The sequence below is a fragment of the Pseudophryne corroboree genome, chromosome 10 (assembly GCF_028390025.1).
Source record: "Pseudophryne corroboree isolate aPseCor3 chromosome 10, aPseCor3.hap2, whole genome shotgun sequence".
NCBI lineage: Eukaryota > Metazoa > Chordata > Amphibia > Anura > Myobatrachidae > Pseudophryne > Pseudophryne corroboree.
The window spans coordinates 117,833,642-117,858,499 of NC_086453.1; the positions used below are offsets into that span (position 1 = coordinate 117,833,642).

The 24,858-nt window shown below is 46.1% G+C and overlaps 1 protein-coding gene across 2 annotated transcripts in view; it reads right to left on the reverse strand.

The window, feature by feature from the left end:
* CACNG8 (calcium voltage-gated channel auxiliary subunit gamma 8) overlaps positions 1-24,858 on the reverse strand; it is a 225,887-nt gene that overhangs the window by 31,986 nt on the left and 169,043 nt on the right. For both annotated transcript variants that reach the window (XM_063942763.1, XM_063942764.1), the window contains one exon: positions 551-634. In XM_063942763.1, the coding sequence (XP_063798833.1) occupies positions 551-634 (84 nt within the window). The remainder of the gene's footprint in view (positions 1-550; positions 635-24,858) is intronic.

The following is a 24,858-nucleotide window of genomic DNA, read 5'->3' on the forward strand; positions in this document are numbered from 1 at the left end:
GTTACCTTATACTGGACTATGGTGCATTTTCTACAATGCATTGCTGTTATTAATCTGTTATTAATCTGGTACATTATCATGTATGCAGCAGCTGCATTTACTGTATATATTTATGAAGGGGCCCAAAAGTTGCACTCTCTAATGGTTAGTCAAACAAATGAGGTGGCAGGCCACACCCCCTCTGCAGACTGGCCACACCCCAAACATGGGCCCCTACCACTGCATTTCACCGGTGGGCCCTACATGCCCCAGTCCGACACTGGCTAAATTTAAGGCACACAGGGTATTAAGCAATATTCAAAAAATGCAAGCCTAATATTTAATTTCCGGTGACACATTACTCCAATCAGGTACCATCTGAAATTCATCATTCAGTTGTCAACGCTGGTGTATTACTGTGCACTTTCTATCATTATTGCAGACCTTGTCACCTGGAGAACTGAAGTATGTGGGGTTATCAAAAAAAATGGTAACAAAGGAAATGGGAGTAATGCTTAAATGGGAGCACATGCAGACATATACACAAACCACGTTAATAAATGATACTTACGTAGAAGATATTCAGCACTGTCATGATCATAATCTGTGTCTTCTGGAAAGTGATTTATTTTTACACACACACCTCTTCTTTGTCCTAAATATAAATAAAAATAAACACAATTATTATTCTATCATAAGTAACATTACAAAGAAAAAAATAGTTTGAAGCATATGATTACTTCACACCCTCCAGCTTTTGCTGAACTCCAGTAGCTCAAACTTACGATAACACAAATACATATTCAGGACCTTTGAGAAGGTGTAGTAACTGTGAGCTAGCCTCATACAGGTGCTTAGGCTCTATTCATTTCTCCACAATATGCAACCACAACGTCCGGCTGCACACATTGCAGCAAAATGCAGTACCCCAACTCCATAAATTTTCTTGCACACCCCTATAGGATGCAAGGGAAAAGAAACAATGTTGGTCATCGCGAAGTGTCCCAATTGCAACTGTCCTGTGGCATTCCATTGCCACTTCTCAGTCGTACATAGGGAAAGCAGTTAGCTTCCCGACTGATGGGATTCTGGCAGTCATTATACCGACACCGGGATCCCGAGGGAGGACGCAATGCTGGCGTCTACATACCGCTGCTCAGGATGCCGGCATCACAACACCAACAGCCAGCATCACGATCGTCCTCACCGTGGGATGCGCTGGCGTCCTGCTGCGGGTGGGGGGGGGGGGATAGTAAGGTTTAGGCAGGAGAAGGGAGTTAGGGTTAGGATGCAAGGACGGGAAGGTTAGGGTTAGGGACTGGGGAGGTAGGGTTAGGTTTAGGCACTTAGTGGGGGAGGTTAGGGTTAGGCATCAAGCGGGGAGGGTTAGGTTTAGGCAGTGGGGAAGGGAGGGTTAGGCACCAAGCAGCGAGAGTTAGGGTTAGGCACCACCGGGGAGGGTTTGGGTTAGGCACCCACAAGGGAGGGTTAGGGTAGGAAAAAGGTGAGGGTTAGGAGGGGCTGTTGGGATTCTGATGGCCGGGATGCCGCTGTCGGTTTACTGACAACCGGCATCCCGTCCATCTGCAAATCTTACTGAACCCATACATAGTTGTTGAGTGAGAGTTACTTATCTTATTAGCATTCTTAAATGGAACAACACCTTCAGTTTACAAAATATGTCACATGCAAGAAAACCACAATTGTACAAAATGTAAAAAGGTCAGTTTATAAAGACGGATCATAGTGAATTACCCAAAACACTATGGGGGGAATTCAATTATGGGCTAAGGGGGCAAAAATAAGAATTTACTTACCGATAATTCTATTTCTCGTAGTCCGTAGTGGATGCTGGGGACTCAGTCAGGACCATGGGGTTTAGCGGCTCCGCAGGAGTCAGGGCACAATAATAAAAGCTTTTAGGATCAGGTGGTGTGCACTGGCTCCTCCCCCTATGACCCTCCTCCAAGCCTCAGTTAGGATACTGTGCCCGGACGAGCGTGCATAATAAGGAAGGATATTGAATCCCGGGTAAGACTCATACCAGCCACACCAATCACACCGTACAACCTGTGATCTGAACCCAGTTAACAGTATGATAACAACGAAGGAGCCTCTGAAAAGATGGCTCACAACAAGAATAACCCGATTTTTGTAACAATAACTATGTACAAGTATTGCAGACAATCCGCACTTGGGATGGGCGCCCAGCATCCACTACGGACTACGAGAAATAGAATTATCGGTAAGTAAATTCTTATTTTCTCTAACGTCCTAAGTGGATGCTGGGGACTCCGTCAGGACCATGGGGATTATACCAAAGCTCCCAAACGGGCGGGAGAGTGCGGATGACTCTGCAGCACCGAATGAGAGAACTCCAGGTCCTCCTCAGTCAGGGTGTGCCCCTGACCAAGTAGCAGCTCGGCAAAGTTGTAAAGCCGAGACCCCTCGGGCAGCCGCCCAAGATGAGCCCACTTCCTTGTGGAATGGGCTTTTACTGATTTTGGCTGTGGCAAGCCTGCCACAGAATGTGCAAGCTGAATTGTACCACAAATCCAGCGAGCAATCGTCTGCTTAGAAGCAGGAACACCCATCTTGTTGGGTGCATACAGGCTAAACAGCGAGTCAGATTTTCTGACTCCAGTCGTCCTGGAAACATATATTTTCAGGGCCCTGACAACGTCAAGTAACTTGGAGTCCTCCAAGTCCCTAGTAGCCGCAGGTACCACAATAGGTTGGTTCATGTGAAAAACAGAAAACACCTTAAGGAGAAATTGAGGACGAGTCCTCAATTCTGCCCTGTCAGAATGAAAAATTAAGTAAGGGCTTTTATATGATAAAGCCGCCCATTCTGACACACGCCTGGCTGAAGCCAGGGCTAATAGAATCTTCACCTTCCATGTGAAATATTTTAATTCCACAGTGGTGAGTGGATCACCAATGTGACTTTAGGAAACTCAAAACAACATTGAGATCCCAAGGTGCCACTGGGGGCACAAAAGGAGGCTGTATATGCAGTACCCCTTTTACAAACGTTTGAACTTCAGGCACTGAAGCCAGTTCTTTCTGGAAGAAATTTGACAGGGTCGAATTTTGAACCTTAATGGACCCTAATTTTAGGCCCATAGACAGTCCTGTTTTCAGGAAATGTAGGAAACGACCCAGTTGGAATTCCTCTGTAGGGACCTTCTTGGCCTCACACCACGCAACATATTTTCGCCAAATGCGGTGAAAATGTTTTGCGGTTACATCCTTCCTGGCTTCGACCAGGGTAGGGATGACTTCATCTGGAATGCCCTTTCAGGATCCGGCGTTCAACTGCCATGCCGTCAAACGCAGCCGCGGTAAGTCCTGGAACAGACAAGGCCCCTGCTGGAGCAGGTCCTTTCTTAAAGGTAGAGGCCACGGTTCTTCCGTGAGCATCTCTTGAAGTTCCGGGTACCAAGTCCTTCTTGACCCATCCGGAACCACGAGTATCGTTCTTACTCATCTCCTTCTTATGATTCTCAGTACTTTTGGTATGAGATGCATAGGAGGGAACACATACCCTGACTGGTACACCCACAGTGTTACCAGAGCGTCCACAGCTATTGCCTGAGGGTCCCTTGACCTGGCGCAATATTTGTCTAGTTTTTTGTTCAGGCGGGACGCCATCATGTCCACCTTTGGTTTTTCCCAACGGTTCACAATCATGTGGAAGACTTCCCGCTGAAGTCCCCACTCTCCCGGGTGGAGGTTATGCCTGCTGAGGAAGTTTGCTTCCCAGTTTTCCACTCCCGGAATTAACACTGCTGAGAGTGTTATCACATGATTTTTCGCCTAGCGAAGAATCCTTGCAGTTTCTGCCATTTCCCTCCTGCTTCATGTGCCGCCCTGTCTGTTTACGTGGGCGACTGCCGTGATGTTGTCCCACTGGATCAATACCGGCTTACCTTGAAGCAGAGGTCTTGCTAAGCTTAGAGCCTTGTAAATTGCCCTTAGCTCCAGTATATTTATGTGGAGAGAAGTCTCCAGACTTGATCACACTCCCTGGAAATTTTTTCCTTGAGTGACTGCTCCCCAGCCACTCAGGCTGGCATCCGTGGTCACCAGGACCCAGTCCTGAATGTCGAATCTGCGGCCCTTTCATAGATGAGCACTCTGCAGCCACCGCAGAAGAAAACACCCTTGTCCTTGGAGACAGGGTTGTCCGCTGATGCATCTGAAGATGCAATCCGGACCATTTTCCCAGCAGATTCCACTGAAAGGTTCTTGCGTGAAATCTACCGAATGGGATCGCTTTGTAAGAAACCACCATTTTTCACAGGACCCTTGTGCAATGATGCACTGATACTTTTCCTGGTTTTAGGAGGTTCCTGACTAGCTCGGATAACTCCCTGGTCTTCTTCTCCGGGAGAAAAACATCCTTTTCTGGACTGTGTCCAGAATCATTCCTAGGAACCTTAGACCTGTCGTCGGAAAAAGCTGCGATTTTGGAATATTTAGAATCCACTCGTGCTGTCGTAGAACTACTTGAGATAGTGCTACTCCGACCGCCAACTGTTCTCTGGACCTTGCCCTTATCAGGAAAGCGTCCATATTTCTTTTAGGAAGAATCATTATTTCGGCCATTACCATGGTAAAGACCCGGGGTGCCGTGGGCAATCCAAACGGCAGCGTCTGAACTGATAGTGACAGTTCTGTACCACGAACCTGAGATACCCTTGGTGAGAAGGGCAAAATTTGGACATGTAGGTAAGCGTCCCTGATGTCCAGTGACACCATATCGTCCTGGTTCGCTATCACTGCTCTGAGTGACTCCATCTTGATTTGAACCCTTGTATGTAATTGTTCAAATCTTTTAGATCTCACCGAGCCGTTTGGCTTCAGTACCACAATATAGTGTGGAATAATACCCCTTCCCTTGTTGTAGGAGGGGTACTTTGATTATCACCTGCTGGGAATACAGCCTGTGAATTTTTTTCCAATACTGCCTCCCTGTCGGAGGGAGACGTTGGTAAAGCAGACTTCAGGAACTTGTGAGGGGAAGACGTCTCGAATTTCCAATGTACACCTGGGATACTACGTGTAGGATCCAGGAGTCCACTTGCGAGTGAGCCCACTGCGTGCTGAAACTCTTGAGATGACCCCCCACCGCACCTGAGTCCGCTTGTATGGCCCCAGCGTCATGCTGCGGACTTGGCAGAAGCTGTGGAGGACTTCTGTTCCTGGGAATGGGCTGCCTGCTGCAGTCTTCTTCCCTTTCCTCTAACCCTGGGCAGATATGACTGGCCTTTTGCCCGCCTGCCTTTATGGGCACGAAAGGACTGAGACTGAAAAGACTGTGTCCTTTTCTGCTGAGATGTGACTTGGGGTAACAAAAGTGGATTTTCCAGCTGTTGCCATGGCCACCAGGTCCGATGGACCGCCCCTTTATACGGCAATATTTCCATGTGCCGTCTGGAATCTGCATCACCTGACCACTGTCGTGTCTATAAACATCGTCTGGCAGATATGGACATCACATCTACTCTTGATGCCAGAATGCAAATATCCCTCTGCGCATCTCGCATATATAGAAATGCATCCTTAAAATGCTCTATAGTCAATAAAATATTGTTCCTGTCAAGGGTATCAATATTTTCAGTCAGGAAATCCGACCAAGCCCCCCCAGCGCTGCACATCCAGGCTGAGGCGATTGCTGGTCGTAGTATAACAACAGTATGTGTGTATATACTTTTTAGGATATTTTTCAGCTTCCTATCAGCTGGCTCTTTGAGGGCGGCCGTATCTGGAGACGGTAACGCCACTTGTTTTTATAAGCGTGTGAGCGCCTTATCCACCCTAAGGTGTGTTTCCCAACTCGCCCTCACTTCTGGCGGGAAAAGGTATACCTCCAATAATTTTCTATCGGAGGAAACCCACGTATCATCACACACTTTAATTTATCTGATTCAGGAAAAACTACAAGTAGATTATTCCCACCCTACATAATACCCTTATTTGTGGTACTTGTAGTATCAGAAATATGTAACACCTCCTTCATTGCCCTTAACATGTAACGTGTGGCCCTAAAGGAAAATACGTTTGTTTCTTCACCGTCGACACTGAAGTCAGTGTCCGTGTCAGGTAAATGGGCGTTTTTACAAGCCCCTGACGGTGTCTGAGACGCCTGGACAGGTACTAATTTGTTTGCCGGCCGTCTCATGTCGTCAACCGACCTTGCATCGTGTTGACATTATCACGTAATTCCTAAATAAGCCATCCATTCCGGTGTCGACTCCCTAGAGAGTGACATCACCAATACAGGCAATTTGCTCCGCCTCCTCACCAACATCGTCCTCCTACATGTCGACACACACGTACCGACACACAGCACACACACAGGGAATGCTCTGATAGAGGACAGGACCCCACTAGCCCTTTGGGGAGACAGAGGGAGAGTTTGCCAGCACACACCAAAAACGCTATAATTATACAGGGACAACCCCTTATACAAGTGTTTTCCCTTATAGCATTTTCACATATGTAATCATATCGCCAAATAAGTGCCCCCCCTCTCTGTTTTAACCCTGTTTCTGTAGTGCAGTGCAGGGGAGAGCCTGGGAGCCTTCCTCACAGCAGAGCTGAGCAGGAAAATGGCGCCGTGTGCTGAGGAGAATAGGCCCCGCCCCCTAAAACGGCGGGCTCTTCTCCCGGAGTTTGTGAGATCTGGCAGGGGTTAAATACATCCATATAGCCTCAAGGGCTATATGTGATGTATTTTAGCCATAAAAAAGGTATAATACATTGCTGCCCAGGGCGCCCCCCCCCAGCGCCCTGCACCCTCAGTGACCGCTGGTATGAAGTGTGCTGACAACAATGGCGCACAGCTGCAGTGCTGTGCGCTACCTTATGAAGACTGAAAGTCTTCTGCCGCCTGTTTCCGGACCTCTGGACCTCTTCAACTTCGGCATCTGCAAGGGGGGTCGGCGGCACGGCTCCGGGACGAACCCCAGGGTGAGACCTGTGTTCCGACTCCCTCTGGAGCTAATGGTGTCCAGTAGCCTAAGAAGCAAATCCATCCTGCACGCAGGTGAGTTTACTTCTCTCCCCTAAGTCTCTCGTAGCAGTGAGCCTGTTGCCAGCAGGACTCACTGAAAATAAAAAACCTAACTTAAACTTTTATTCTAAGCAGCTCAGGAGAGCCACCTAGATTGCACCCTTCTCGGCCGGGCACAAAGATCTAACTGAGGCTTGGAGGAGGGTCATAGGGGGAGGAGCCAGTGCACACCACCTGATCCTAAAAGCTTTTATTATTGTGCCCTGTCTCCTGCGGAGCCGCTAAACCCCATGGTCCTGACGGAGTCCCCAGCATCCACTTAGGACGTTAGAGAAATGCCATTACCATTCACTTAAAAGTACTTGCTACCTATGGGGTAGCTAACACTTCTGAGAGACATCCCCACCGCCATAAATAACCAGGGCAAATGCGTCCGGAACTTAATTGAATTCCCCCCTATAACTATGCTGACAGGAAAATGCTGACATGTAATGTTATTTAAAGCATTTTAACCATTTTGGCATTATAACTTTAAACATTATGCTTTACGTTTCTGATCATGTGTAAAGTTATAATGTCAACACAGCTAAAATGTTTTACATAACATTACAACCGTGTATCCATTCTCCTGTCGATACAATGCCTGTCGACAAAATGAATGTATTCCAGTTCAGCACCATTTTTCAAGTGCCAAATTCTTCCCATTTGTTTTCTGAGGAAGCATGATACCATATGAAAATGTTTCATCACATCATTGTTAATCATCAGTAAAGGAAAATGTATATTTTTTACCATACTGTATACTGTTCATCTTACGACAGACACCAAAAAAAATAGTGCTTTTATTAATATAATCTTAATGGACTTCAGTTAAAACAAGTAGTGCAATAAACACAGACAACTAGGTAACAAGTATAAATAAAGGATGATAAAGAAGAAACATAAAACGAAAAAAAAGAAAAAGAAGTACCGTAATATTTTTTATTTCATTTTATTTGTTTTTTTGAGAGAAAGAAACCTAGAGAGCACAATAAGCAATACAAGGTTGGTGCAATGATTTTTGGTAATAAATTTCACGGATCTTATATTCAAACCATGACAGGTACCACGTGAGGCAGCCATTTTGGGCACACTACTTAGGATTACCCTGGTTGGAATAGGTCACATCTGTGGTACCTCGAAAGGTGTTTTGTCAATGTGGAAAAATGTGTTTTAGATACAGTAGGATGCCTAGTTTTGTGGAAAATTCCTTTGGTCTGCTTTGTTAATCTTTATGCCACTGCACTAAACTGGACTTCAGGGTTTGAAGGAGTTAATGCAGCCAGGGCTCTATCTGTGCTCATAGCTGAAGGGCACTGATTGGACGGGGTGTGTGGAGCCAGGAAGAGGAGGTGTGATACCAGGAGCAGACTTTGCAAACCCCCAGCCCTGCAATGTTGATCTGCACAGCGCGGCTGCAGCCCTGCAAAGTTGATCTGCACAGCGCGGCTGCTATTGGTAGATGCCTGTAACACAGACACTTCCTCCGGGGAACTGCAGTAATCTGGTATCCTGGGGAGCAGGAGCATGCATAGAGACTGAGTGCTTGAGATTCCGAGGAGACTTATCACAAGCAAGCGACTCTTATACTCAATGTTGGGGTCAGGTACCTTATTTACCGCTTGTAGCACAGAGTGTTCCACTCAGTCATCCAGACTCCATAGCAGCTACAGCCTCCCATATTGACTGCTGCATTACCATTTCCTTATCCCAAAGTACAGGGGTTGGAAAAGAGACTGTGTATAATGAATCCCTGTCACTAATCTGAAACAGAACATACTTTAACTGCTCTAGAGATGTATTACTCCAACTAGAGATGTATTACTCCAAGACTGAGGACTTTGTTTGCTCTGCTAAGTAAGCAGTACTGAGAGAAGTGTGGCTGGCTGCAATTTACTACAAGCATAAACTTTGCTCATTGTAGTAAACAGGGGGAAAAGTAAGGGAGCGGCGCAATTTAGCAATTCTACCTGGAAATGATTCCCTGTAAGAAATACACATCCAGCATGCCCTTGTTAGTGTGATTTGAACCCATCCCATCTCAGTTGGTCCACTGAACTTACCGTGGAAAAGGCTATGCAAAAAAGGGATACTTCCGGTAATCCCGAAGTTAACAGGCTACAGCATATAGTCCTCCTACCTGCCTGTCCTGCCCATGCAACAATATATAATGCTCTTAAAACAGTGAGACATTACTGCTAAAACCACTTCACGCCAAGGACTCATTGGTGACACAGTCACTTAGGGGAACATTTACTAAGCAGTGATAAGAGCGGAGAAGTGAGCCAGTGGAGAAATTTCCCCATCAACCAATCAGCAGCTCTGTATCATTTTATAGTATGCAAATTATAGATGTTACTTAAGTGCTGATTGGTCTCCGTGGGCAACTTCTCCGCTCTTATCACTGCTTAGTAAATGTACCCCTAAAACCCTAACAGCACCACTAACATAGTTGCATATAAACTACTACCTTACTGAGTGGAACAAAACCCTGTGCACAGGTTAATAATACAGTATGTTTTGAGAAGTACTTATTTTGAGACACTGAATTATACGGGTAGCCAATAGTTGCATGCAGGTTTATCTGAATTTCTATGAGCATGTTATGACTTTAGGTATTGAATGACGTGTATTGACATATACTGTATTTGGGAAGGAGTGAAGTGCACTTATCTATAGACACCTTGAGAGTTGTAGAAATACATTTTCTGTACTTGAAGAGACGCGAATACGTATTGTTTTGTTGGTATATTTGAACTTATTGTTAATGTACAACTCTTCTTGTGGCTTCATAAACTGTGACATTGACCATGTGTATATGTTTATGTTTTGTCTAACCTTGATTACTTCTTTTTACGGAGAATAAAAAGTTGTAAAACCAAATTCAGTGTTCTGTTCCTGAGGTGAAATTGCATTCCTTACATTTACCGTGGTCATGAGCCGACCAAGAAAGGTAACCTAGAGTGTCTATCTACTAGATCCCATCCAGGTCCTAAGCCCTCGTTCCGGGTGCAATACATCTAAAAGAGATGACACATAATGGGTGGTCACAGCATCCTAAAGGGGGGTACTCACGGCGCGATATTCTAAGCAATCTGACTAGATTGCTTAGAATATCGGGATGATCGCTCCGTGTGTAGCCCCCTCGGCGATAGCGATGCGCGGCCCCGCACATCGCTATCGCCGCTGCTAGATTGGCCTGCATGCAGGCCAATCTAGCGGGTCGCTCACTTCACCCGCTGGGTGAAGTGAGCGGCCCCCCCGTCTCCCCCCGCACGCTCAGCACAGATCGCGCTGTGCTGAGCGGCGGGAGAGATGTGCGCTTCGCTCAGCACACATCTCTCCTATATCGGCCCGTGGGTACTGGGCTTTACACTAAGAGATCTAACATAACTGTCAGATCCATGTATTTTTCTTCCCATCCACGAGTGTACCATAATTGATGTTAATAAAACCAATAAGGAACATTTAGATTAAAAGGGGCATAATTATTACCATGCACATTTTTTAATGCAAATATTATAAATAAGTTTTGGGTAAATAGCAAAGTGAAAAATAAATATATTCACGCAAATTTACTACAAATCTCTTGCCAGGAGTCCTGGCGAGGAGCTGGAAGCTGTGTTATAGTGTTACGCTATCACACTGCTTCGTGGTTCAGGTCCCCGGGGGAAACACTCCGCATGTGTCACCGGCTGGGTGACAGAAAGGGAGCATTCAGGAGCTTGGTAAATCTAAGAGCTTTGCAGCCCCTGTAGAAACCTATGGGGGTGAGGCTGCTTTCGTAAATGGATGTAGTGCAGTAGATATTGGAGATTTATGGCACATTTGGGGGATACCTAATATATGCGGGTAGACACCAACACCAGCTGTTTTCGGTGAATATCCTGAAAATATTATTTGATAAATAGGCCCCCAAATTGGAACGAGCAAAATCAGCAAATGGGTATGTCTACCATCAGTGTCGAACTGGAGCATGAAGGGCCCATCGAGGGAATGCAGTGGTAGGGGCCCATGTTTAGGGGTGTGGCCAGCCAGCACAGATACTGTACCCCAGGACCCGCTCTGTTAGGGCCCCTGCGACCAGAGTACTTTGCTATCACTATCTCTATTTCCATCAATCTCTATCAATCACCTGTTGAAAGACCTTTTAATCAATTAAATACTATAGTTTAACACAGGAGATGCAAATCATTTATTAGGAGGGAAGTCCAGGTAGAGAGTATTTTGTCCCTCTTGGAATGGGTCATGTTGGGAGATATGCACAATCTAATATACACCACCCTTCCCCAGCGGCCTCCTGTCTTAAGTGCCCTGGGCCCTCTAAGGGGTCTATTTATTAACATTATTTTTACTAAAATAATGTGAAAAAGGGTGTTTTCACACCCTTTTCACATTATTTTAGTATCACCTGAATGTATTAAAGGACATTTGGAGCAGTTTTCATGAAAAACTGCTCCAAACCCTATTTTCACTTTTTTTTTAGTAACCCACATCGCATTCCTCATACTTATAATGGGAAATGTGATGTGGCCAAATTTACTAAAAAAAAATGTGAAAAAATACAGCGGTGTGCCCTGTGATAATCTCGCCAGCTCAGGCTGGCGAGTTCACAGGGCAGCACTGCGATGTGCACCCTTTTGCCCAGCTTTCTCTGCCCCTGGCAAAGAAAGCTGAGCGGGGACCCAGCAGAGTGATCAGCTACGTGTGTCCGATGGACACACAAGCTGATCACAGTGTAAAAAAAAAAAAAAAGTAAAAAAACCCCACAAATAACATACTCACCTGTCCAGGGAGCCGGTGTCCGCTGCTCTGGTGAGCGCTGCCGGTTGCCGGGTCCCCCATATGCTGCTAGGTGACCCCGGTGCAGTAAAGTGGCGCTGCAAAACGGCAGCGCAATTTTACAGCACTGGGGGCCACAGCGCAGGAGAAGGACCCGGCGCCCGGCAGCCTCCTGAAGCAGCGCGGACCGGCTCCCTGGACAGGTGAGTATATTGATCTTCTGGGGGAAGCACAGCCCGTGGGGGTAGTCGCGACAGGGGATGGGGGGGGTTGACCGGGCGGCGGCGGTAGCGGCGATGTCGGCAGGGGCGGCGCATGCGCAGCAGGAAATTAGGGTATTATTAATGACCGCAAGTGATAAATAGGCCCCTAAGGCTTAATCTGACCCTGAGAGATCTGTGAAAAGATTCATTCTCACTGAGGGGGGTCATTCCGAGTTGATCGCTAGCTGCCGTTGTTCGCAGCGCAGCGATCAGGCAAATCGGCATTTCTGCGCATGGTGCGCAGTGCGCACGCGCATCGTACTTTCACAAAGGCCGATGTAGTTTCACACAAGGTCTAGCGACGCTTTTCAGTCGCACTGCTGATCGTTGAGTGATTGACAGGAAGTGGGTGTTTCTGGGTGGTAACTGACCGTTTTCAGGGAGTGTGTGTAAAAACGCAGGCGTGCCAGTTAAAAACGCAGGAGTGGATGGGGTAACGAGGGAATGGCTGGCCGAACGCAGGGCGTGTTTGTGACGTCAAAACAGGAACGAAACAGGGGGGCGAGGCCTGGCTGCTGAAGGAGACAGCAGCACATCAAGAGAGCTCCGGAGATCCGGGGATTATAAACCCTCCAACAACCTGCTCCTGCACGCCTTTTTTTCATCAGTGCCCCCTTGTCTGTCCTGACCCTTCTGGTGTGCCCTGTAGAAGCCGCGGAATCGGGGAGCAGCTCGTGGAGCTCCCGCGGGTTGCGGCCTACAGACGGCCGCCAGACCGGGGCCTAGATTACACTCCCCGGCCGGCGCGCACTTCCAAGGCCGCGGGAAAGCATCGCACACCTCTCCCCTGCCCTCTGGAGCACTATTCACTGCGGGACCTGCCGGGGGAACGTCTCCTGCCGCTGCCGGCTTCTGCGGGTTTCCGAGATCGCTGGGGCCGCCGGGGGTTGGCGGAGCTATGGGAGGCCCGGTGGCCATCTTGGAGGAGGCTCTCAGCCAGCGCCGAGATCCAGGGGCACACGGTGGAGGCCATGAGACCGCTGCAGAACACCTAAGAGCTGCACCTCCAATGGGGGGTAAGTGAGCTGCTACCACAAGACCTCAGTGGTACCCCCTCATTACATTACAGAACAGTCTCTGCTCCCCCTGGTACCGGGACATCATTGCTGGCCCCTGCCTCTTCACGCACCGACTCCATATACGGGACTGATCATCTCCTGGGGGTTGCGGAGTCACCACTGGCTCCTGACATCATACGCCGGTTACTAGCAACTCCGCCCGCCTTTGCTCTGACTCCGGTGTCACCAGCTCTTGTCCCCAACAAAACTGCACTGGCACCTGACTTGCTTTGATGATACAGCTGCCTGGCCTGCTTTAATATCCGGGACTCTTACTCCCCTATCCGCGACGGCGGCTGTGCCCTTGTCTGGCGGACTCTCTCCTACCTCTGTAGTGGAGTGCTCACTGCCGGCATTACCGCCATACCAGCCCCCGGCGCTATGACCACCTGAAAATGAGGTGCGTGGTCTCCTCTGGGTGTCCCCTTTTTTTTTTTCCCTCCCCTGTCCCATATTTTTTTGGACTTCCTGTCTCCCCTGACGGATCATATCTCATAGTATAATACTCTACACTGGTCCGGTCCACATGCAGAAATCTTCATCCAAGACTCCTAAACAAGGGGGTGCTGATATCTCTCAACATTTTACCAGGGGCACCAAGAATACCCAACATCGGGGTCTCCCCTCCCCTCCTCACGGTTCTATGGATAACTCCGTCACACCGCCTTCTGCTCCGTCCACTAAGGATGATATCTTAGCTCTCCGCTCCCTTATTACGGACTTTAAGGACTCTCTGGAGATCAAATTGGACAAAGCGGTGGCCTCCATTAAGACGGACATTTCATCCCTCGCTTCCGGAGCCTCCAAAATGGAATCTCGTCAGGACCATTTCCAAAAAGCTCTAAACGATATGGGTCGTGACCTGGACCACATTGTCTCAGAACTGTCTGAACTTCGTACTAAAAACGAGGACCTTGAGAACCGCGAACGCAGATCCAACCTGCGCATTCGCAACATCCCTGAATCCGTCAGTGTGGATAACCTCGAACCCTACCTTCACACCCTTTTCTCCTTTCTGATACCGGACCTGGGGGATGTACAATTTCCTCTAGAAAGGGCCCATCGTGCCCTCCGTCCTAAGCCTAGGGATGGTGAGCCTCCCCGTGATATGGTCCTCCGCTTTCTCAAGTTTAAAGATAAAGAAAGGGTCCTCAATTCTACTCGTGGAAAGCCTCATGTACTCTTCAATTCATCTAAATTACAGTTCTTCCAAGATTTGGCCCCTCTAACCATAGCTAAACGGAGGGAACTCTGTGATCTAACAAAGGCTCTACGGGACAGGAACATCCGATACCGATGGGGTTTCCCCTTCAAGCTGATAGTTGACCTTCAGGGAAAAACAGTCATCATCAGAGATCTTCGTGAGGGCAAGGATTTGCTTTCGCATATAGAAGAAGCTGGACCCCCCCGCTGGGGCAGACCACTCAACTTAAAATTTGACTATGCGTTGGGTTGGATGTTTTCTTATCAGCCCTTTCTCCTTTCCGTTGATAATCACCTCAGCCCTTGAAAAATCTCCGCCATTATGCTTACTTCCCTCCTTAGATTTTTGTATAACTTTTCACTGACTGTTTGTTGTATGGGGATCACCCCTTGTCATACGACTGTAAGGATTTCAATGTAATGTTGACGTACTGTATATGTCCACCCCTCCCCCCCTTTTTTTTTTAACCCCCCCCCTCCCCCATTCCATGATGCCTTTTGTTTTTTAACTGGAAATGTCTCGTGGTCACTCTTTGTAGCAGTTCAAACTCACTAATCTCACTATGTTTATAGTAGCCTGGGTGACCAAATTTCGGTTTCTAGCAATCACCCCTAGCCTTGCATGCTAATCTTAGCCACGGTTTGACTCTAACTCACCCCGATGCTGCATTTTACCTTCCGTTGTTAGTTTATTCCCAGTTCAGGGAATTAATGTTTCTCTTAGTTTTCCATTGCAATATTTTTAGCTCCTTGCACTGTTAGGTCTTTTCTCTCCCGCTGTCCTAACATTTACAAGTTCTATCTGTTTTGGGTTGTGGCGTGGTCCACGGGCGCAGAGGTCTTACATACTTCGCCAGCATCTCCGTTGGCTTTCTCCCAGACTCCACACGCCGCACTGTGGGCCCTCTGTGCCTGTTGCCCCTACTGGTTTTAACATGTGTGTATCTTTGTGCTCCGAAAAGTTTCTGGTATTTCCAGATGATAATTACTCAATGTATTTTCTGGTGATGATTGTTCTCACCCTCCCCCCCCCCCTTTTTTTTTCCTCTCCCTTGTCTCTCTCCCTTTACCCTCCTCACCCAGGGGACACCGACCCATCTCTTGTCTCCTACATACTAGTGCCCGTTTTGTTTAACGTAATATTCTTTCTCCTCTTAGGTTGTGCGTATACTCCCTGTTCTTCTCCCTGCATGTGATATTTTTCTTCTCAATTAGATCTCCACCACCCCCAATTTTATTTATTTTTTATTCTCTTGTGGCGACTTGGAACTTTTGTTCCCTCGCCTTTCCGGACCACTAAGTCCTAACTATAGGAGTACCAATCTCCTTTGTATTGAGTAACCTGCTCTTCCTCTTTTTCCTAACTTTCTCTACTTTGCTCAATTCGAATTGCATACTCTGCTCCTTTACCACCTTTTTTTTTTTCCTAAACTCTTTCTCTTGAGCGAGTCGACGCCTTTCCTCTGCTCCCCCTTTTCAATACCCCCTCTATACTCCCCCCTCTCTCAGCACCATGCCTTTTACCATTGCCTCTATGAATGTCCAGGGCCTTAACACGCCCCATAAACGCTCTCACTTGTTCCGTACAATCCGCAGTCTACGCGCAGACATAGTTCTACTTCAAGAAACACATTTTAAGCGATCTGGCCACCCAACTTTGTCTTCCAGGCGATTCTCCACTGTGTTGTACTCCTCAAGTGAATCTAAGCATAACGGAGTCGCTATCTTGATAAGCAATAAACTCCCCTTCACTTAAAGCTCGGTTCATGTTGACGCAGAGGGGAGGTATATCATTCTGGTTGGCAGGCTGGGGCACCTGGAAGTGACTATAGCTAACCTCTATGCTCCCAACACGGGCCAACAATGTTTTTTTAAATCCTTTTTCACGGCTCTCCAAAAAGAGCGGGTTATGTGTTTCTGGGAGGGGATTTCAACGCAGTTCTAGACGCTTTCTTAGATAAATCAGCTCCCCAGAAACACCCTCGCACCTGTCATATATCCAATACTTTCTCTAAACTTATTAAAGAAGCATCTCTCTTCGACACTTGGCGTGCTCTTAAGCCATCTTCCAAGGTCTACACTTTTTTTTTCAAATCCCCATCAGTCTTATTCCAGACTTGACTACCTTTTCTGCAGCCCCCCGGCCTCTAATCACATTTTGTCCTCATCGATCATCCCTAATGTCTGGTCGGATCACTCCTCCGTCACGTCCGCATTTGATCTATTGGATGCCCCAACTTCCCGCCCTTCTTGGCGCTTGAACGAGACACTTCTTAAAATTCCCTCCTTCAAATCCAAGATAGCTGGACTGCTCACAGAATACTTTTCTCTTAACAATTCTGACTCAGGATGTTCCCCATTAGTCTGGGAAGCTCACAAAGCCGTCCTCAGAGGCCATGTAATTAGCTTTGCATCTCACCGCAATAGGGAACACAAAGCAATAAGAAATCTCACTGATCAGGTCCAAATCCTAGAGTCTCTTCATAAGCGTAGTCCCACGGACTCGAACTATAAACAGCTTATGGCAGCTATGGCAACTCTCAATGCACTATTTACAGAAAAGATAGATAAATCTCTACGTTGGCTGAATCAGCGATTTTATGAGAAAAGCAACAAGGCTGATGCCCTCCTACCAAATAGATTAAAGGCACGCAAAGCCCTCTCTTCTATAGTCTCGCTTAAGAATCCTAACGGATACACTATAATCCCTCAGACATCAACTCTATCTTTAAGGAATACTACACTCGTTTTTATAACTCCCCAGGCAGTACGTCCTCCCTATCTGACTCAAACACACGCATCTCCGACTTCCTGACCTCATGCTCCCTACCGAGGTTGGATTCTCCCTCATCCACTGCATTATGTAAGCCTATATCTGATGAGGAAGTATCTGCTGCTCTTAAACTACAGAAACCCTCTAAGGCTCCGGGACCGGATGGCCTACCCTTTGCTTACTATAAAACATTTGAGTATTCTCTTGTCCCTCACTTGATGTCTACTTTTAATAAAATCCTTAATGGAGAACTCTTCCATAACGAAACTACTAAAGCACTAATTACTGTTATTCCCAAACCTGGTAAAGATCAACAACAGGTCTCTAATTACCGCCCTATTTCTCTTCTCAACACCAACTTGAAACTTTTTGCAAAAATTCTTGCCCTACGCCTGAACCCCCTTCTTCCGTCTCTTATACATCCCGACCAAGTCGGATTTGTCCCTTCTCGAAAAGCTCTAGATAATACCAGATGTACCGTTAACCTGATCCATCATGCTAACTCTGTCAAACTCCCTTCTCTTCTGTTGGCCTTAGATGCGGAGAAAGCCTTCGATAGGGTTTCGTGGGCTTTTCTCGATCAAACACTCCGTAGCTTTGGTTTTCACGGGGAATTTCTCCAAGCCATTTCAGCACTCTATTACAACCCCTCCACTTCTGTCCTAATAACCGGAATTCTTTCAGACTCCTTTGCCATCACCAATGGTACGCGACAAGGATGCCCCCTGTCGCCTCTTATCTTCGCTCTAATAATCGAACCTCTTGCTTGTCGCATCCGTCTTAACCCGGACATTACGGGCTTTTCTATCAAAGACTCACACTACAAACTTTCACTTTTTGCGGATGACGTCCTCCTTACCCTCACTAGCCCGTTAATTTCCCTATCCAACCTTTTCAAAGAATTAACTCTCTACGGGGACCACTCTGGATATAAGGTGAACAATGACAAGTCAGAGGCTCTCCCATTACACATCCCTCTCAACACGCTGAATCTTCTGAAATCCAACTTCCCTTTTGCATGGCGTCATACCTCCATTAAATATTTGGGGGTGCATATTACCAAATCTTACCATTCTCTTTATGACGCATACTTTCCTCCCTTATTTAAGGGGATATCTCAAAACATCTTAGGATGGAAAAAATATTTAATTTCTAGGATTGGCAGGATTAATGCTATTAATATGAACGTCATCCCCAAGATTTTATACCTCTTCCAGACTCTCCCTGTCCCAGTCCCTCTCCGGATTTTATCTTCCCTCCAGACCCAATATGGTAAATTCATTTGGAATGATAAGAAGCCGCGATTGCGTAGGGAGACTCTCCAGCAGAGCTCTACGTGTGGTGGTTTGGGCCTTCCCTCGCTATCGAGATACTACTATGCCATGGCACTCAGCCAACTAGTTGCCTGGCATTCTCCACGACACATGAGGAGATGGGTGGACTTGGAGAGTGACTTGGCTCAGGTCGACTCAGTTTCTCATCTTCCATGGCTCCCTCGCATGCATAGACCTAAAACCATTCAGTCAGTGCCAACAATATCCCTAGCTTTATCGGTGTGGGACTCACTAAAATCTAAACTTTCACTTCACACACATCCCTCTCCCCTAACTCCCATCTGGAACAACCCCTCCTTCACCCTGGGCCGATCCTATCATTTTGCTTCCAACTGGTCTAGAGCAGGCATCTTCTGCTTTTATCATCTACTTCATAACAATGTACCGTACTCATCAGCAGACCTTCAAACACAGCACTCTCTCCCGACTTCATATTTTTATCAATACCTTCAAATTCGAAATTTCGTGATGTCCTCTACTAGGACAACGCCTCTTCCTAATGTCCCGACTCCGATGGAGCGCCTTTGCATGTACCGTTCCACGGATCGAGGCATTATTTCTATTTTGTATCAGTCCATTTTGTCTCCAGTTTCCCCTCCACGCAGAGCACATGAACTTGCATGGGAAACTGACTTGGGGACCTCCCTAGATGATGACGTATGGGAATCTGTTCGATTGAATATTTCTAAATGCTCTATTAGCGTCTCCATTAAGGAGAACTCCTACAAAGTCTATGCACGCTGGTATTTGGTTCCTGAACGCTTACACCAAATATGTCCGAACACTTCTAACCTCTGTTGGCACCAATGTGGTCAAGTAGGCTCGTATATTCATATTTGGTGGAGCTGCCCGAAGATAGCCTCTTTCTGGTCAATGGTCCGTATCCTTATTCAGTCGCTTATTCCAGACTGCCCGCCCTCCCCCCTGAGACGCTGCTCCTGTGTGCCCCAGCCTGTCGGCTATCCAAGCCTGAAAACAAACTGGCTATGCATATAGCCTGTGCAGCTAAACTCCAGATTGCTAAATCATGGAAACTTCCCACCCCTCCAACCCGTCCTGAACTTATGAATCGTGTTTGGTTTGTAGCGAAGATGGAATACCTTTCCTTCTTGATGAAAAACACAGCGGATAAATTCCACAGCGTTTGGACACCGTGGTACGCTAAATTTCAAGTAGCTCTCCCAGGTCTCTCCTAGTTCACCCTACCTTTTTTCCTCACCTTTCTTTTCTCCCGACTCGCTCTCCCCTCGTCTGTGGTTTGTTTTTGCTCTTTTACTCTTTATTTCTCTCCACTCTTTTCTCTCCTCAATTTTCATTATCATCCCTGCTTCTTTTTCCCTCTGACTGTCTTTGTAATTTCCTACAAGCCCTCCCAAGGGTTCCACTGGATGGCCCTTCGGAATATTCTTTCTTATTTTCTATTTTTGTTCCTAATTCTTGATTGTTTTTGGGTTTGTTTAAAAAAAAATAGAGACAAATTCATGCACTTCATTTTCTAGTCTATGTACTTCAACATGCTAATTTACGCTCTCACCTCTTCTGTTTTATGTTGCTGTTATTCTAGTTTTCTTGTGCTCTGATTATGTCAATTACCTCCATTTGTCATTGTTTCTCTCGTCAATAAAACTTTGTGACTTAAAAAAAAAAAAACAGGAACGAAACAGTCTGAAGTGATTGCAAGGTAGGAGTAGGTCTGCAACTACTCTGAAACTGTACAATCTTTTTTTGTAGCAATGCTGCGATCCTTTCGATCGTACTTCTGCTAAGCTAAGATACACTCCCAGAGGGCGGCGGCCTAGCTTTTGCACTGCTGCTAAAAGCAGCTAGCTAGCGATCAACTCGGAATGAGGGCCTGAGTGCAGTACATTTTATCAATTTTCCCAAGGTTACATGCGCGGGTTTCTGTTATATTGATAATGCTTACTCAATCTCATGATGTGATCACCAATATGTAATAAAAACCATGTATGAACCCTTACAATATTACATTTAAACCAACACTTTACAGAGAATATTGAATCTTTAACATCAGTTCTTGCCCCACTTACAGCTTACAATCTAAAAAAACTTCTATCATACACACAAGTCTGAGGTAGTAATGTTAGCCACTGTGTCACCGTGCTGCCTTTATAAGCAATAAATGAAGGGTTTTATGACACTGTCACATATGGTTCAACCACAGCTGCAACAGTTGTTCTTTCCTGTACGTTTTTAATCCATCCAATTCACTGTTTTACTGGTATTTCAATTTCCAAAAAAGCTGCTGCTGTATCAATTACTTCAGTTGCTCTCCAAATCCAAACCTTACTGAACAACATGACAAATAAAAAAGAAACATAGACATGCTATTACTATATTTTCCTTTTCCTTATATTTTGGACAAACAACCAGTTGCAATTTAGGAATTCTACACATTGACACACAGTATTTGCTATATCTGATTACTGTTTTGTTTATCATGAGGTTAACTAGGTTAATGAGTGCCAGTGGAGCTGAAAATAGATCTTTGATCCTTATGCTGAGAAGAGAGCCCACACATATGGAATGTAGAACAGGAGCACTGCTGCACTATGTAGTGTATGATAATGAGATTGTGCATGTAGTATTTATACTCGACCAGATGTATTAGAAATGTGATTAATACCTCTACACTTCATAGGCTATATATACCTGTAAGCATTATTGACATTGTCCAAAATTAAGATAACACTAAAGAGAAATGTGATTAAATAGTATATTATAACCCCCAATATGTAGAATATATTAGAGATGAGCGGGTTCGGTTCCTCTGAATCCGAACCCGCCCGAACTTCAGCTTTTTTTACACGGATCCGAGCGACTCGGATCTTCCCGCCTTGCTCGGTTAACCCGAGCGCGCCCGAACGTCATCATGACGCTGTCGGATTCTCGCGAGGCTCGGATTCTATCGCGAGACTCGGATTCTATATAAGGAGCCGCGCGTCGCCGCCATTTTCACACGTGCATTGAGATTGATAGGGAGAGGACGTGGCTGGCGTCCTCTCCATTTAGATTAGAAGAGAGAGAGTGAGATTGAGACAGAGACACTTGATTTACTGGAGCTTAGGAGTACTAGAGAGTGCAGAGTTTACTAGTGACTGACCACTGACCAGTGACCACCAGTGCAGTTTTATTTAATATAATCCGTTCTCTGCCTGAAAAAAACGATACACAGTGACTCAGTCACATACCATATCTGTGCTCAGCCCAGTGTGCTGCATCATCTATGTATAATATCTGACTGTGCTCACACAGCTTAATTGTGGGGGAGACTGGGGAGCAGTTATAGGTTATAGCAGGAGCCAGGAGTACATATTATTAAAATTAAACAGTGCACACTTTTGCTGCAGGAGTGCCACTGCCAGTGTGACTGACCAGTGACCTGACCACACTGACCACCAGTATAGTATACTATATTGTGATTGCCTGAAAAAGTTAAACACTCGTCGTGTGACTTGTGTGGTGTTTTTTTATTCTATAAAAAACTCATTCTGCTGACAGACAGTGTCCAGCAGGTCCGTCATTATATAATATATACCTGTCCGGCTGCAGTAGTGATATATATATATTTTTTATATCATTATTTATCATCCAGTCGCAGCAGACACAGTACGGTAGTTCACGGCTGTAGCTACCTCTGTGTCGGCACTCGGCAGTCCATCCATAATTGTATACCACCTACCCGTGGTTTTTTTTTTCTTTCTTCTTTATACATACTACATCTCATTATCATCCAGTCTATATTAGCAGCAGACACAGTACAGTACGGTAGTCCACGGCTGTAGCTACCTCTGTGTCGGCACTCGGCAGTCCATCCATAATTGTATACCACCTACCCGTGGTTTTTTTTTCTTTCTTCTTTATACATACTACATCTCATTATCATCCAGTCTATATTAGCAGCAGACACAGTACAGTACGGTAGTCCACGGCTGTAGCTACCTCTGTGTCGGCACTCGGCAGTCCGTCCATAATTGTATACCACCTACCCGTGTTTTTTTTTTCTTCTTTATACATACTACATCTCATTATCATCCAGTCTATATTAGCAGCAGACACAGTACAGTACGGTAGTCCACGGCTGTAGCTACCTCTGTGTCGGCACTCGGCAGTCCATCCATAATTGTATACCACCTACCCGTGTTTTTTTTTTTCTTCTTTATACATACTACATATCATTATCATCCAGTCTATATTAGCAGCAGACACAGTACAGTACGGTAGTCCACGGCTGTAGCTACCTCTGTGTCGGCACTCGGCAGTCCATCCATAATTGTATACCACCTACCCGTGGTTTTTTTTTCTTTCTTCTTTATACATACTACATCTCATTATCATCCAGTCTATATTAGCAGCAGACACAGTACAGTACGGTAGTCCACGGCTGTAGCTACCTCTGTGTCGGCACTCGGCAGTCCGTCCATAATTGTATACCACCTACCCGTGGTTTTTTTTTTCTTCTTTATACATACTACATCTCATTATCATCCAGTCTATATTAGCAGCAGACACAGTACAGTACGGTAGTCCACGGCTGTAGCTACCTCTGTGTCGGCACTCGGCAGTCCATCCATAATTGTATGCCACCTACCCGTGGTTTTTTTTTTCTTCTTTATACATACTACATCTCATTATCATCCAGTCTATATTAGCAGCAGACACAGTACAGTACGGTAGTCCACGGCTGTAGCTACCTCTGTGTCGGCACTCGGCAGTCCATCCATAATTGTATACCACCTACCCGTGGTTTTTTTTTCTTTCTTCTTTATACATACTACATCTCATTATCATCCAGTCTATATTAGCAGCAGACACAGTACAGTACGGTAGTCCACGGCTGTAGCTACCTCTGTGTCGGCACTCGGCAGTCCGTCCATAATTGTATACCACCTACCCGTGGTTTTTTTTTCCTTCTTTATACATACTACATCTCATTATCATCCAGTCTATATTAGCAGCAGACACAGTACAGTACGGTAGTCCACAGCTGTAGCTACCTCTGTGTCGGCACTCGGCAGTCCATCCATAATTGTATACCACCTACCCGTGGTTTTTTTTCTTCTTCTTTATACATACTACATCTCATTATCATCCAGTCTATATTAGCAGCAGACACAGTACAGTACGGTAGTCCACGGCTGTAGCTACCTCTGTGTCGGCACTCGGCAGTCCATCCATAATTGTATACCACCTACCCGTGGTTTTTTTTTCTTCTTTATACATACTACATCTCATTATCATCCAGTCTATATTAGCAGCAGACACAGTACAGTACGGTAGTCCACGGCTGTAGCTACCTCTGTGTCGGCACTCGGCAGTCCATCCATAATTGTATACCACCTACCCGTGGGTTTTTTTTCTTTCTTCTTTATACATACTACATCTCATTATCATCCAGTCTATATTAGCAGCAGACACAGTACAGTACGGTAGTCCACGGCTGTAGCTACCTCTGTGTCGGCACTCAGCAGTCCGTCCATAATTGTATACCACCTACCCGTGGTTTTTTTTTCTTTCTTCTTTATACATACATACTACATCTCTTTATCAACCAGTCTATATTAGCAGCAGACACAGTACAGTACGGTAGTCCACGGCTGTAGCTACCTCTGTGTCTGCACTCGGCAGTCCATCCATAATTGTATACTAGTATCCATCCATCTCCATTGTTTACCTGAGGTGCCTTTTAGTTGTGCCTATTAAAATATGGAGAACAAAAATGTTGAGGTTCCAAAATTAGGGAAAGATCAAGATCCACTTCCACCTCGTGCTGAAGCTGCTGCCACTAGTCATGGCCGAGACGATGAAATGCCAGCAACGTCGTCTGCCAAGGCCGATGCCCAATGTCATAGTACAGAGCATGTCAAATCCAAAACACCAAATATCAGTAAAAAAAGGACTCCAAAACCTAAAATAAAATTGTCGGAGGAGAAGCGTAAACTTGCCAATATGCCATTTACCACACGGAGTGGCAAGGAACGGCTGAGGCCCTGGCCTATGTTCATGGCTAGTGGTTCAGCTTCACATGAGGATGGAAGCACTCAGCCTCTCGCTAGAAAAATGAAAAGACTCAAGCTGGAAAAAGCACAGCAAAGAACTGTGCGTTCTTCGAAATCCCAAATCCACAAGGAGAGTCCTATTGTGTCGGTTGCGATGCCTGACCTTCCCAACACTGGACGTGAAGAGCATGCGCCTTCCACCATTTGCACGCCCCCTGCAAGTGCTGGAAGGAGCACCCGCAGTCCAGTTCCTGATAGTCAGATTGAAGATGTCAGTGTTGAAGTACACCAGGATGAGGAGGATATGGGTGTTGCTGGCGCTGGGGAGGAAATTGACCAGGAGGATTCTGATGGTGAGGTGGTTTGTTTAAGTCAGGCACCCGGGGAGA